We start from the raw sequence: 13,032 nt of genomic DNA, 5'->3' as shown, positions 1-13,032 counted from the left end.
ATTCTGAGCACAAGCGATTCCAATCCTACAATTAGAGAATGACCCCGAGGGAAGAGTGTGCATACAACTTTCTCTCTAACCTCAGATTTCAAGAAATAAATGAAAATAAAAAGTAGGTAAATTAATGAGAACGTAATATGATTTTTCAGTTTCCCAATTAGCTGGGGATTTAATACAAGGATTTCATAAACTAAAAAACTATAAGCATCAGATGTACAGAAAAGGTGGAAGAATAACAGAGAAAATGTTAACACTTGGCTTTTTGTTTTCCTCTGCTGATTTTATTTAAATTATGAACAGTAATTTTTTCCCTGGTGAAACAACGAGAACAGTAGGGCAAAGAAACCCCCCACTGGCCTGGACTGCAGAGCATACTGCTGATCAAGATGTGAAGGGTCAGCAGTTTCAAAAGATCACTGACCGACACATTGTGTCAGTGGTTTAGGGTACTCAGAGCCCTTATCATAAGATTCCTGTTACCTGACCAGGACAGTGCCCTGGGCCTGTTTGCCATTTAAGCAAGGAATAAAAGTAGTATCTTTAAGTGTCACTAAGTGAGAAGTGTGATATGCCAATGAGCAATAGGCTTGGTCACTTTAGTCCCAGATAACATTTAACAAATAGCTAAGGAGCAACAGTGCTCAACAGTAAGAATGTAACGGTAAGCCCGGGTGAGCCTCAGAATATTGCTAGAAGGAAGCTGTCATCTCCAACCTAAGCTGAGAAAACTAAGCTAACAAAAAATAAACAGGCAGTTATCAGGAACTGAAAAACAAATTTGAAACCAAATTACATTTATCATTTATCTGTGGCCGGGAATGAGGCTTAGTGGAATTCACTTAACACAGGAGAGGTCATCTGCTTGATTTCCAATGCCATGAATTGCATTTGTCTAATGCAATTCACAATTTACTCTAGCAAAGCTTAGTGGGTACAAACAGGTTTCTTTCCTTTGGCCCTTGTAGTCAAATGCAATTAACTCCATCCCATAGCTTTAACAAATGAGCCTCTCAGGAAGCTCTTTGTCCCTTTAATCTATGATTCTGTGTGTGTGAGTGTGTGAGTGTGTGTGTGTGTGTGTGTGTAAAAAGAGTCCAGTCTCTTTAAAATCACACATTGCCTTATTCCGAAGTCTGGCTTGTCTACTTTTTTCCCCTAGCTCCCACATGAGCTATTCTTTATATTGTAGTTCACAATCAAAATGTGCTTTACTTTTGCAGGTCATCTTTGGGTAATGGCTTTGAAGTAGATAAAACATAATCTTCCTCAGACATCCAAATTCTTTCAAAGTGGTCTGCAAGGCCATCTAGCCCATCTCCTGTGTTTGGTTAGCTCATGAGCTAAGAATGATATTTACATTTTTAAATGGCTGAAAACATCACACAAATGTCTCAAAACACATAAAAATCATATGAAATTCAAATTGCAGTGCCCATAAATAAAATTTTATTGGAACACAGCCAGGCCCATTCATTTACATATTGTATATGGCTGCTTTCCTGCCACCAAAGCAGAACTGAATAGTTGTGACAGAGACCATATGTAGCACACTTCATATGGCTTCACACTGCTGTTCAAAACATCATAAATCTCAGTAATGACTATAATTCAAAGTACTTCAAGTGTCACACATATTGTCAGACAGGCATTTTTTATTACCAGTGCATATTCATCATGTTAAAAAAGGTAATCTTTAAGTATTGCACTTTTAAGGCACAGTGGAATGTGGACTGCCCTACAATTACATGGCAAAGCAATGTGTTCATTATGAAATGATACTTTAGTTGCACTAAAAGAATGTATTTCCATATCACCAGAGTAAGTTCTCATCAAAATATTTTCAGGGGAAGAAATGATCAGGACAATTAGAAAACTAGAACAGAGTACTTCATCAGAGCAGTTACTCACCCTTGCAAGTAGGCATGAAAGTGTGGCCTAATGCAAGACAAACAGACAGACACACACCCACACACCCACACACACACACACACATTCTCATTCTCTCTCAGCCTCTCCTCCCCCCACTCTACAATTTGCAAATTCATCTGGAATAACAAAAAACCTAGAATAGCAAAATCTATTCTCAACAATAAAAGCACTTCTGGAGGAATCACCATCCCTGATCTCAAGCTATATTACAAAGCAACTGGGATAAAAACTTCATGGTATTGGTACAGAGAAAGGCAGGTAGATCAATGGAACAGAATTGAAGACCCAGAAATGAACCCACATACATATGGTCACTTGATCTTTGACAAAGGAGCTAAAAACATTCAATGGAAAAAGGACAGCCTCTTTAACAAATGGTGTTGGTTCAACTGGCAGTCAGTATGCAAAAGAATGCAAATTGATCCTTTCCTATCTCCTTCTACAAAGCTCAAGTCCAAATGTATCAAAGATCACATAAAACCAAGTACACTGAAACTATTAGAAGAGAAAGTAGGGAAGAGCTCAGAACACATAGGCATAGTGGAAATTTTCCTGAACAGAACACCAATGGCTTATGCTCTAAGATCAAGAATTGACAAATGGGACCTCATGAAATTGCAAAGCTTCTGTAAGGCTAAAAACACTGTCGAGAAGTCAAAACAGCAGCCAACAGATTGGAAAAGGATCTTTACCAATCCTACATCTGATAGAGGACTAGTATCCAATATATACACAAAACTCAAGAAATTAGACTCCAGAGAATCAAATAATCCTATTTTAAAATGGGGTACAGAGCTAAACAAAGAATTCTCAGCTGAGGAATATCGAATGGCTGAGAAACACCTAAAGAAATGCTCAACATCCCTAGTCAACAGGGAAATAAATGCAAATCAAAAAAACCCTAAGATTCCACCTCACACCAGTTAGAATGGCTAAGATCAAAAACTCAGGTGACAGCAGATGTTGTCTCCAAAATGTGGAGAAAGAGGAACACTCCTCCACTGTTGGTGGGGTTGTAAGCTGATACAACCACTCTGGAAATCAGTCTGGCAGTTCCTCAGAAAATTGGACATAGTACTTACTATCTGAAAACCCAGATATTTCACTCCTGGGCATATACTCCAAAGATGTTCCAACATTACAAGGACACATGCTCCACTATGTTTATAGCAACCTTAATTATAATAGCCAGAAGCTGGAAAGAACCCAGATGTCCTTCAACAGAGGAATGGATACAGAAAGTGTGGTACATTTACACAATGGAGTTTTACTCAGCTACTGGAAATGACTTCATGAAATTCATAGGCACATGGATGGAACTAGAGACTATCATCCTGAGTGAGGCAACCCAGTCACAAAAGAACATACATGGTATGCACTCACTGATAAGCAGATATTAGCCCCAGAAAGCTCTGAATACCCATGAAACAATTCACAGACAAATTATGAAGCTCAAAAATGAAGGCCAAAATGAGGATGCCTCAGTCCTTCTTAGAAGGGAGAACAAAACACTCACAGGAGAAAATGCAAGGTCAAATAGAGGTACAGGGATTGAAGAAAAGATCATTCAGAAGTCGCCTCATCTGGGATCCACCACATATGCAGCCACCAAATCCAAGCACTATAGCTGATGCCAAGAAATACTTACTGGCAGGAACCAGATAGCGATGCCTCCTCAGGGACTATGCTAGAGTCATATAGATACAGTTGAGCTTGCTTGCAGCTAACCATCGGACTGAAATCGAGGACCCCAATGAGGGTGCTAAAGAAAGGACTGAAGGAATTAAAAGGGTTGCAACCTCATGGGAGGAACAACATTTTCAACCAACCAAACCCTCCAAAACTCCCTTGAATTAAAATACCAACCATTGAGCACCCATTGAGAGACCTATGGCTCCAGTTGCATATGTAGTTGAAGATAACAGTGTCTGGCATTAATGTGAGAAGATGCTTTTGGTCCAGGGAGGGCATGTTTTCCCAATGTAGGGGAATGCCAAGGTAATGGGGTAGAGAAGGTGATTAGGAGGGAATGCACCTTTGTGACGGTAAATGGAGGGCTTGAGGGGATGGAAGCGGGGCGGAGGAAGAATACCATCTCAATTGTAAATACAGAGTAATAAAAAATGGAAAAAAAATCAAGATCTAAGAAAAAAATGAAAACTAGAGCAGAGTATTTAAACACAGCAGAAGTTATTCACCCATGAAGTAGGCACAAAAGTGAGGCCATATGCAAGACAGACAGACACATTCTTATCCTCTCTCTTACACACACACACACACACACACACACACACACACACACACACACACACAGATTAAAGAGACAAAGTTTCCTGAGAGGCTCATTTATTAAAGAAAACTATGGGATGGAGTTAACTGCATTTGACTACAACAGCCAAAGGAAAGGGTTGTGCCCACTAAGCTTTGCAATAGTAGATTGTGAAAACAACTGCGGTCACCAATAACTGATTTAAAACAAAGTACTCAACTTTGAGTAGTTTTCTTTGGCTTCTTGTAAATCAATAGGTGTTACCAACATTGCCCAGTTTTTAAACCTAAGAAGCTGATTCTGGGATCCAAGTGACTCACCATTCCATGTTCTGTGAATGCACCGAACATAACTTCAGGAAAGAGTACTTTCAGTGAAGCTGAGAAAACACCCAATTCAGTGCAACTTGAAGTACGTGTTCCAATGATAACACAGAAATATGTGAGGTGTGGATAAGCTATTGGACAATTTGGCAAAGTTCAAGAATGTTGGCTGTTTAAAGTAGTCTACAGTTACTTTACACTCTGCAGGTATTACACGGAAGTGCTTGTTTTAAGTAGTGAAGAGCTCATTCTTACTACATCTCTGTGTTCCGTGGGGAAGGAAGACTGAGTATGGTGACTTTCCCTACACAGACTGATGGAGTATTTGATAGCACATATTTGTGAAAATGCTTTAGACCATCAATGAATAGGTGAATATTTATGATCGACTTTAAACTCCAACTAAGTGAAGTAGCATCTTCTTAAAAATAACCAAAGCTTAACATTTGCCAACCTGTATTACAAACAAAACTGTGTTTTAGTATTTTGAATTTCATCATGTGGCTTTTTAAAAACTGCACAAGTATATAAAAGCCTCAAATATGCCTCTCAGCCCACAAAGCCTTAACTTTATCTCCCCCCCCAAAAGTTTCCCAATCCCTAGTTCAGAAAAATTGAGTGGTTTCCAAATAAGAAAAACTGCTACCTAACAAATACCCTCTCAACAACTGTTCTAACAAAAGTATTTCATGCCCGACATGACCACATAGTCCTCCAACCCCAGAGCTCAGGGGGCAGAGGGAAGATCTTGAGTTCAAGGTGAGCTTAGGCTACACACTGAGAACATGGCCCAAAATAAAAAGAAAACAAAAAACATTTCCACATCCTAGCAACATTACCTGATAATGGTTTTAAGGTCCTTTTCTTTGGGTATGATCTATATACTCTTATAAAGAAGATAGTTTTTGTGATCTGATTAAAAGCTAAGCAGAGACAAACTGGTTATGTATTTTCAATATTAACAAAGCTCTATAATCATGCACACTTAGGAAATTAAACTTTTAACCCCTGTAACTCATCCCCAAAGTCCTGCAAGGCTGAACAAGAACATACTAGATAAGATACTTGAGTCTCCTTTTTACCTCAAGTCAAACATTTTTCAAATACCATCATGCACTATGTTAGCAGCATCTGAGGTTCTATATGTAAAATTCTGAAAATAACGCTAAGTTTAAAAACCGAGTTTGTGGGCTGGAGAGATGGCTCAGTGGTTAAGAGCACTAACTGCTTTTTTAAAGGTCCTGAGTTCAATTCCCAGCAACCACATGGTGGCTCACAGCCATCTGTAGTAGGACTGGATGTCTTCTTCTGGTGTGTCTGAAGACAGCAACAGTTATTCATATCTCATGTCCATAAAATAAATCTTTTTTAAAAATCTGTTTGTGATCTTGTGCTGTATTTTTCTCAGGTTGCAGGTAGACATCTGTATTTGACTGCTCAGTAGTTACTTACTTTCCTTATCATTACAATCTTTCCTCTTCATGTTGCACCCATGAGTTATTGTTTCTGGTTTTGTGTTTCACATCTAATGAGACAATGCAGGTCATGGCCCAAGATCAGCATCGAGCGGAATAAGAAATGTGTATCCGGGCATTGCACAATGTCATCACTGAGGCACAAAATTTCTAATAAGGCACTAAAAAACTCAATAAAAATCCCAAGTTCAAAGGTTAGTGTTTTTGACAAACTACTGACACACCACAACCAAAACTAAGATAAACAATTATCAAAACCAAGCCAAAACAACATAAGCAAATGCTGGGTACTGAAGGCTGCTGGGTATACAAGCCAGTCTGCAGGCTTTCTCTGTTCAGCTTATCACTGTCTTCCCCAAACTATACTGTCCTCTAGTTACTCCCCTTCAAAACTTAGTCTATAATTCCAAATGTCTTATCTAACATGACAATAGAGATACATTTGTAAGCCACTGGAATCCTGTCCAAATGTCCCATGAAGGCTAAGAATGCATTATGTGTTGAATGTTACATTGTTTACTGAGCTACACATGTTTCACAGGAGACCCTAGCCTAGCTTGCTATTTTCTAAATCAAGTGAGCTCATTACTACTGTGCCTTCAATAACCAGCTTCATGCACATACCTTTTACATTACATCTGAGTTTTAGACTCACATCCTGGACTTTTTTCCATATGTATCTCACTGATTAAATACACCTCCAATTTACCATATCCTATACCGAACTTGGGGACCTTCTCATCTTTTCCCCCTCTGATGTTCACGTCTAAACAAAATATGTCAGTATCTTTTGAATTGTTCAAGTGAGATACTTGAGGCTAATTATATGTGATTTTTTTTTCACTTTTGTGTGATGAAATTTAAATAATGAACCTACTTATTTGTTAAGCATCTTGCTTTCCCTGCTAGTAACAGCCTACTCCAAGTCATCAGCATTTCTCTTTTAACCTATTTATTTGTAAGCATTCTTCATGTATCCAGAACAGCCATTCACATCAATTTTAAATCTATGCACTTAAACATTTATGTGTATGTGTGTGTGCATGTGTGGTGGTGTTTTTTTTGGTTTTTTTTTTTTTTTGGTTGCTGTTGGTTTTGGACTGTTTTGTTTACAAGCTTTCAATCTGACCACTGTTAATATCTCAATGTCCTTTTATGAGCCATTTCTCAAGTGTTTTCTAAACATGGACCCATGATTCAGGCCCAACCATGGGGAGTGCAGCAGCTTTGCCCACAGCTCTTCATTCCATTCAACAAACATGGAAACTTTTAGACCTGCTGAGAGACTGCTGTTTTTACTTAGTTATCAAGAGTCCCATCAAAGTCTCATGTTGCTCTACAGCCACTTGACCCTCACACTGAAAGTAAAATCAGTGGAATGGAGCCATGAGATGACACAAGAGAAAGGCAGATGCAGGCTTTAACACCAAGATTACTTATGTTAACTTGACGAACGTCATCTGACAGGAGGGAACCTCAACTAAGAAAATGCCTCCCTACGATCTGGTTGTAGGAAGCCTGTAAAGCATTTTCTTAGTGACTGACTGGGGAGGGCCCTGCCATCTGGGCCCTATAGTAGACCATCCCTGAGCTAGTGGTCCTAGGTTTTATAAGCAATCAGGCTGAAGAAACCACAGGGAGCCAGTAAGCAACACTCCTCCACGGCCTCTGAATCAGCTCCTACCTTCCAGGTCGATACCCTGTTTGAGTTTCTGTTCTGACTTCCTTCTATCAAGAACAATGCTGAGGAAGTGTAAGCCAAATAAATGGTACTGTTTATCCTCCACAAGTTGCTTTGGTCATGGGGCTTTGTTGCAGCAATAGAAACCTTGAGGCATACACAAAACCCAGAGAAGGACACTGTTCACCTTCCACATCCATCTGAGGCAAGGTCTCTCCTAGACTGGCAGCCAGCACACCCCAGTGGGCTCCAGTTACTGCAGGGCACAATGCTGGAGTAAAAGGTGCATGTGTCATTACCCTGTGTCATGGCACATTTTACAGAGGTTCCTGGGATTTGAACTTACACCTTCACACTTGTATGGAAAGCCTCTTACCTACTCAGTCATCTCCCTAGTCCATTCCTCCATGCTGTTTCAGTCTCTGGTGCCCAACACACATTCTAGTCACAGACTAAATGGTTCTGCTTGCCTTACCTTGCTTACAGTGTCCTTCAGTAAACAAGGCTCCATTAACACCATTTGGTAAAACGCTTAAAGGATCTGCCATAATTAGAAGTCAAATTACTGTTGCAAATATATTTATGTTCCTCATTTGAAATGACTTTATCCACTTAAAATTAATTAACAGTGAACTTTCAAAAATAGCATGACTTCATTTTCAAAACAGAAATAAAATCATTGTTTATTCCCTTAAGTTATTAGAAGACAGCTTTAACTAATTGCTCTATTAAGTATCTCAAAAAAAAAAATGTAAAAACTGAAAACCAAGCAAGCTTCGATCCTTCCTGTTACGTGCTCCTTACAACTGTGCTCCAGTCGAACAGAGACACAAACAAAATGACAAAAGCCCTTCCTTCTGCTCTGCTCTTAGAGTTAAGTAGTAAACCAACAGAAGTTAATGTTTAAAGCTCCGTGCAGCACTGAATAACATTAGTTCACATGGTTAGAGGAAAGGGGAAAGAGCGAGTTTAAAAAAACTACCTTTATTTATTTCTTTTTCAGTTACATACTTTTAAACAGGGCTGTGTTTCAGTATTCAGACATTCAGGCAATGTTGATTTCATTAGTGTTGACAGAAAAGAAGCATAAAAATGCAAAACATTGTTGGCTTAACCTGAACATACCTGCATTACCTATTACTGACCAGTCTGTGTGCCAAAGACTTATTCTCCAGCACTAAAATGGAGCACTTAAAAATATTGCTAAAAAGCAAATGTCTACACACTGGCCTTTGCAGCAAATAAGGGTATTCATACTTTTAAAATATTTAAGTCCATAATTGGATTAATATACACACCTTCTTATGTATAAGGAGTTCAGATCATATAAACACTGTACAGTCCAAAAAACCCTACTGAGAATAAAACTAAATAGGTTTATGATAAGAAATACAGATATCGCATGTATTTACAAATATCATAGACACACAAATTTGGTCGAATACTGTAAAGAAGTGGTTTCACATTATAAATGGCCAAAATATCCATCTACCTTGCTCAAAGCAAACAAAAAAAAAAAAAAAAAAAAAAAAAAAAAAAAAAACCCTCAGTATTTAACTCCTGCAGTTTAGATATCATGACAGTATACAAACAAAATGGGAACAGTTGATCAAATTATACAGCGAATGTTTTCTCAGTTAAGTGTAGGTCTTCAAAAATCAAGAAAAAAGATGAACAGTGTCCTGATGTGGGATGTTCATGTGGATGCCCAATTTATCAAAAGCAACACATTGAACTTTTGGCTAATAAGAAAAATAAATTACAAAATACAATTAAATACCTGTAAATTCAATAATGAAGTAAAAAATGTGGATTCATTTCCTTTAATACATATTTTAAATGTTACCTTGAGACAAAAAATAAATAGGCATACCTGAAGGCTCACACTTACGACAGAGAGACAGTGCACAGAAGGAGCAACAGTTTCCTAAGTGAAAGATGAATGTGTGGTGTGGTCAACAGCATCTTCCTAGCCAGTCTTTTAACTCTCATCCCGGCGGACAGGATGAGACAGAAAGTGTGCTGTGTCTTTACGGTGTAAAGCAAAGCACACTTGCGAAGTGGAATGGGCTTGGCTGATACAGAACTGTTACGCTGGTCATATGCAGGCACTGTGAAAGCTATGGAGGCAAAGCACCCAGCCCACCCTCTCCGACATTCTCCGGTCATCGACATTTTGCTCAGGACAGGGAATTCCAGAGAACCAGCAAAGCTGCATACAAGAGACTAACGTGCACAGAGGGCAAGAGAGTGAGCCAGTGTTTGCTGCTGGGGGTATGATTCTTTTCTTTAATTGAAGAACAACGTAACAAGCAGCCACTGTACGGCACGTCCTCAGGTGTCTGCTTCGGAGAGGAGTGTGGCCACCGAGCAGTGGGCTCGTAAGGGGCTCCAGCCTTACACACGGACACAAGCTTCACACTTTTATCCTTTCCTTAGCGTGTTTAAACAGACACGACGTCTCCAGCACTCACTTCTTGCCACCTATCGTATCTTACCATCTGGGGGCAGAGTGACATTAAACCAGTGTTCCTGGCGCTTCTGCTTCTCCTGCAGCCACACGTCACACAGTGGTGGCACAGAAGCCAAGCTCAGCTCGTGTCTCCAACACTGCTCATTTCCTACCGCCACAGTTTGCCAGTCCCATAGTACTTTTTCCTCAGTACCTCTGGGCAGTGACTGTACCATGATTTCACGGAGAGAATGTCGTATGATTCATGAATAACAGTACCATCAGTCATACTGAAATCAATGCAGATGTCACAAAACAGGAACTGTTCAAGAAAGCTGTTTTTAATATTTGGGCAACTGTTTTCTCTGCTGCACTATCCAGTGGGAAGAAAATTCCTGTTTGATTATGCTTTTATAAAGACATAAAGAAATCAAATTAGGTACAATTAATTGACATTTGGACACCTGTATTGTTTTCCTATGGAACTGTGTTCATCAATACACTTCATTGGTCCATTCAAGGATGGGCAAAGCACTCACGTTTTGACAAATTTTTAAAGCTTCCATAAAGTTAAATTAGGGGTGGGGGGAATGAATGTAAGACAACCACAAAATGAAGTATGAAAGTATGACATTTTTGTTTCAAGAGTGAGTCCTTGAAAATATATGTGGTCACTATCGAGATGATTTTAATCACGAGACAGCATATGAACATGTAAGTAACTCCCCAGGATCTGTCTGTGTCCAGTCATTTGTGACGTTGTATGGTTTTCCTTTTCCTTCGTTTGAAAAAACAGCAGCACCTGTAGATAAAGAAAACATTCTGTTATTATAAAAACACTAAAGTTGCTCAAGGTTGAGCTTATCACAGTAACTGAGAAGGTCTTAGAAAGCAACAGGCTCGTGCAGGGCAGATGATGGTGAACACATCAGCAAAGCGTGGTATTAGTGTCCCTACGGCAGCGTGACTATGTCCTCCCACCATGCCTTCTGCCTCCAGCAGGACATTCTGTGAAACATCAAAAGGGGCCAGGAAGGCCAAAGACTCTGCTCTAAGAACCGAGAGACTACAGCGCTGACTCAACCGGTCTGCCTCACTTCACTCAGGATATTTAGGAGTCTCGGGTGTTGTGCTTGTATGAAGCTCAGCTGCATAGTTTCTCCCTTTCTTTCTGATAGTTTTGACTCCTGAAGTCACTGTTATAGAAGCAAAAATGACCTTATTACTAGGGATTTTCTTTTAGTATAAATCAGGTTAGATTCTAAAACAATACAAACAAACAAAAAAACCAGCATTGTTCAACAAGTATATCCTACCATAGTTATGAAACAGAAAGAGAAAACGGGTTAAGTACAGCACTAGGACTGGAACTTACTTTATGCTTTTGGGAAAGACTCTAAAATGGCATAGGTTGTCTCAAGCTCACCATGTAGCTAAGGAGGACCATGAACTGACCCATTTGCCTTTCTTTAAATCGTTGTAAGAGTCAAAGCCTACTATAAGTTATTTAATTGTGATCAAACTAATTTTATACTTAACATTTAAAATCACAGAGCCAAGGCGTGACCATGTTATAATACAAAAGCTATGTATTCAAAACTTATTTTAAATATATAGGTTTTTTTTTGTCCTTGTCTTTTTTCCTAGGTTAAAAATATGTAGATACAAACTTTATCTTACTGAGGTAACCAGAATAAAGCGCAGTGGGGATGAGAGCGCATGTGTCTGTGTGAATGATGAAATACTCACAGAGCTAAATTAGAGCTACTGCCATCAAACAAGAACTAAGTATAAAACATTGTTTCAGGAGCTAAAAGACCAGCCACATTTACTTTCAACTATATGAACCTAATACTTTCTGAAATTTCAGTACATAAAAAAATCAAAAAGAGAAATGCAAAAGGAATACTGCTTGGTTGGATAGAGCCCGGATTCAGTCTTCAGGGCCACTTCACCTGGGCAGGTGGCAGAGACAGAAGAATGAGGAGCTCAAGGTCACACTCCCATACAGAGTTTGGGTTCAGCCTGGAATACATGTGACCCTGTCTCAACCAGAGGGGGATAAAATATTATTCAAGTAAATCTTTCAATTATTAGACAACACCCACAGGGTAAAAGCTAACTTTTAAGTGAAAAAAAAAAGTTACTTAAAAGAAATAGACCAAATATTTACAATATCCAGTGATATTCCAATGAAACTTGTGTTGTTTAATATAAAGTTCCTGCCCGTGGTGTCAGATGCTCCTATTATTATGTCATGTTAGGCTCCAAACTATACTCCTTCGAAACCTTTCTACTAAAGAGTTATGTTAGACTGTGCACTCAGGACAGGTCTGATAGACAGCTGTTAGCTGACAGCCTGCTGTTGTGCGCACACTGATTCTTTGGTTTTGCTTTTAGTTATGAAAGAGAAGTTCTTCTCATTTGTTAAATAACCTTTCTTTAATAACATGCCCAAGCATTTATTTGAAACTAAATACAGATTAAAGATAAATTCTAATGGCACAGGTCCTTTATGTTCAAAATCAATGTTAAAGAGTGAGCCACAAACTTAGAATAAATTCCACTAAACAGGATGGCATACGATTAAAGCAACTACCACCAGAGGGCAGCATCGATACATGTTGTACAAATGCATCTGCCCACAAAGCAGTGACATTAAAGGAGAAAACTGAAATGCTAACCTCCTGCTAGTTGTAAAGATCAAAGTCACTTCAAAACCAGTTGGTTTACAGTCTTGGTGATTAAGAAATCGTCATCTTATTATCTTGTCTCTAAGCACTCAATCTGAAACAGTGCTGCTGTGTGATACCGTCTTCTGAGTACTTACTACTATTTTAAAGTGATTTTGTTTGATTTAGTGCCTCTCCTCACACCAGCACAGAACCAGCCCATCAAATGAG

General features: G+C 39.0%; 1 protein-coding gene across 11 annotated transcripts in view; it reads right to left on the bottom strand.

Moving 5' to 3' along the window:
- Positions 1 to 9,228: 9,228 nt before the first annotated feature.
- Positions 9,229 to 13,032, bottom strand: part of CSNK1G3 (casein kinase 1 gamma 3) — an 87,789-nt gene continuing 83,985 nt past the window's right edge. For 10 of the 11 annotated variants that reach the window (XM_080920426.1, XM_080920432.1, XM_080920431.1 and 7 more), the window contains one exon: positions 9,229 to 10,931. In XM_080920426.1, coding sequence (XP_080776552.1) covers positions 10,818 to 10,931 — 114 coding nt within the window. In that variant the 3' untranslated portion in view covers positions 9,229 to 10,817. Of the gene's footprint in view, positions 10,952 to 13,032 lie in introns of all 11 variants that reach the window. The other variant, XM_080920433.1, reaches the window with a different exon arrangement.

The sequence above is a fragment of the Micromys minutus genome, assembly GCF_963924665.1.
Source record: "Micromys minutus genome assembly, chromosome: 8".
NCBI classification, from domain to species: Eukaryota; Metazoa; Chordata; class Mammalia; order Rodentia; family Muridae; genus Micromys; species Micromys minutus.
Note: the sequence above shows the minus strand (reverse complement) of the source record. Positions and strands in the feature narration are given on the sequence as shown.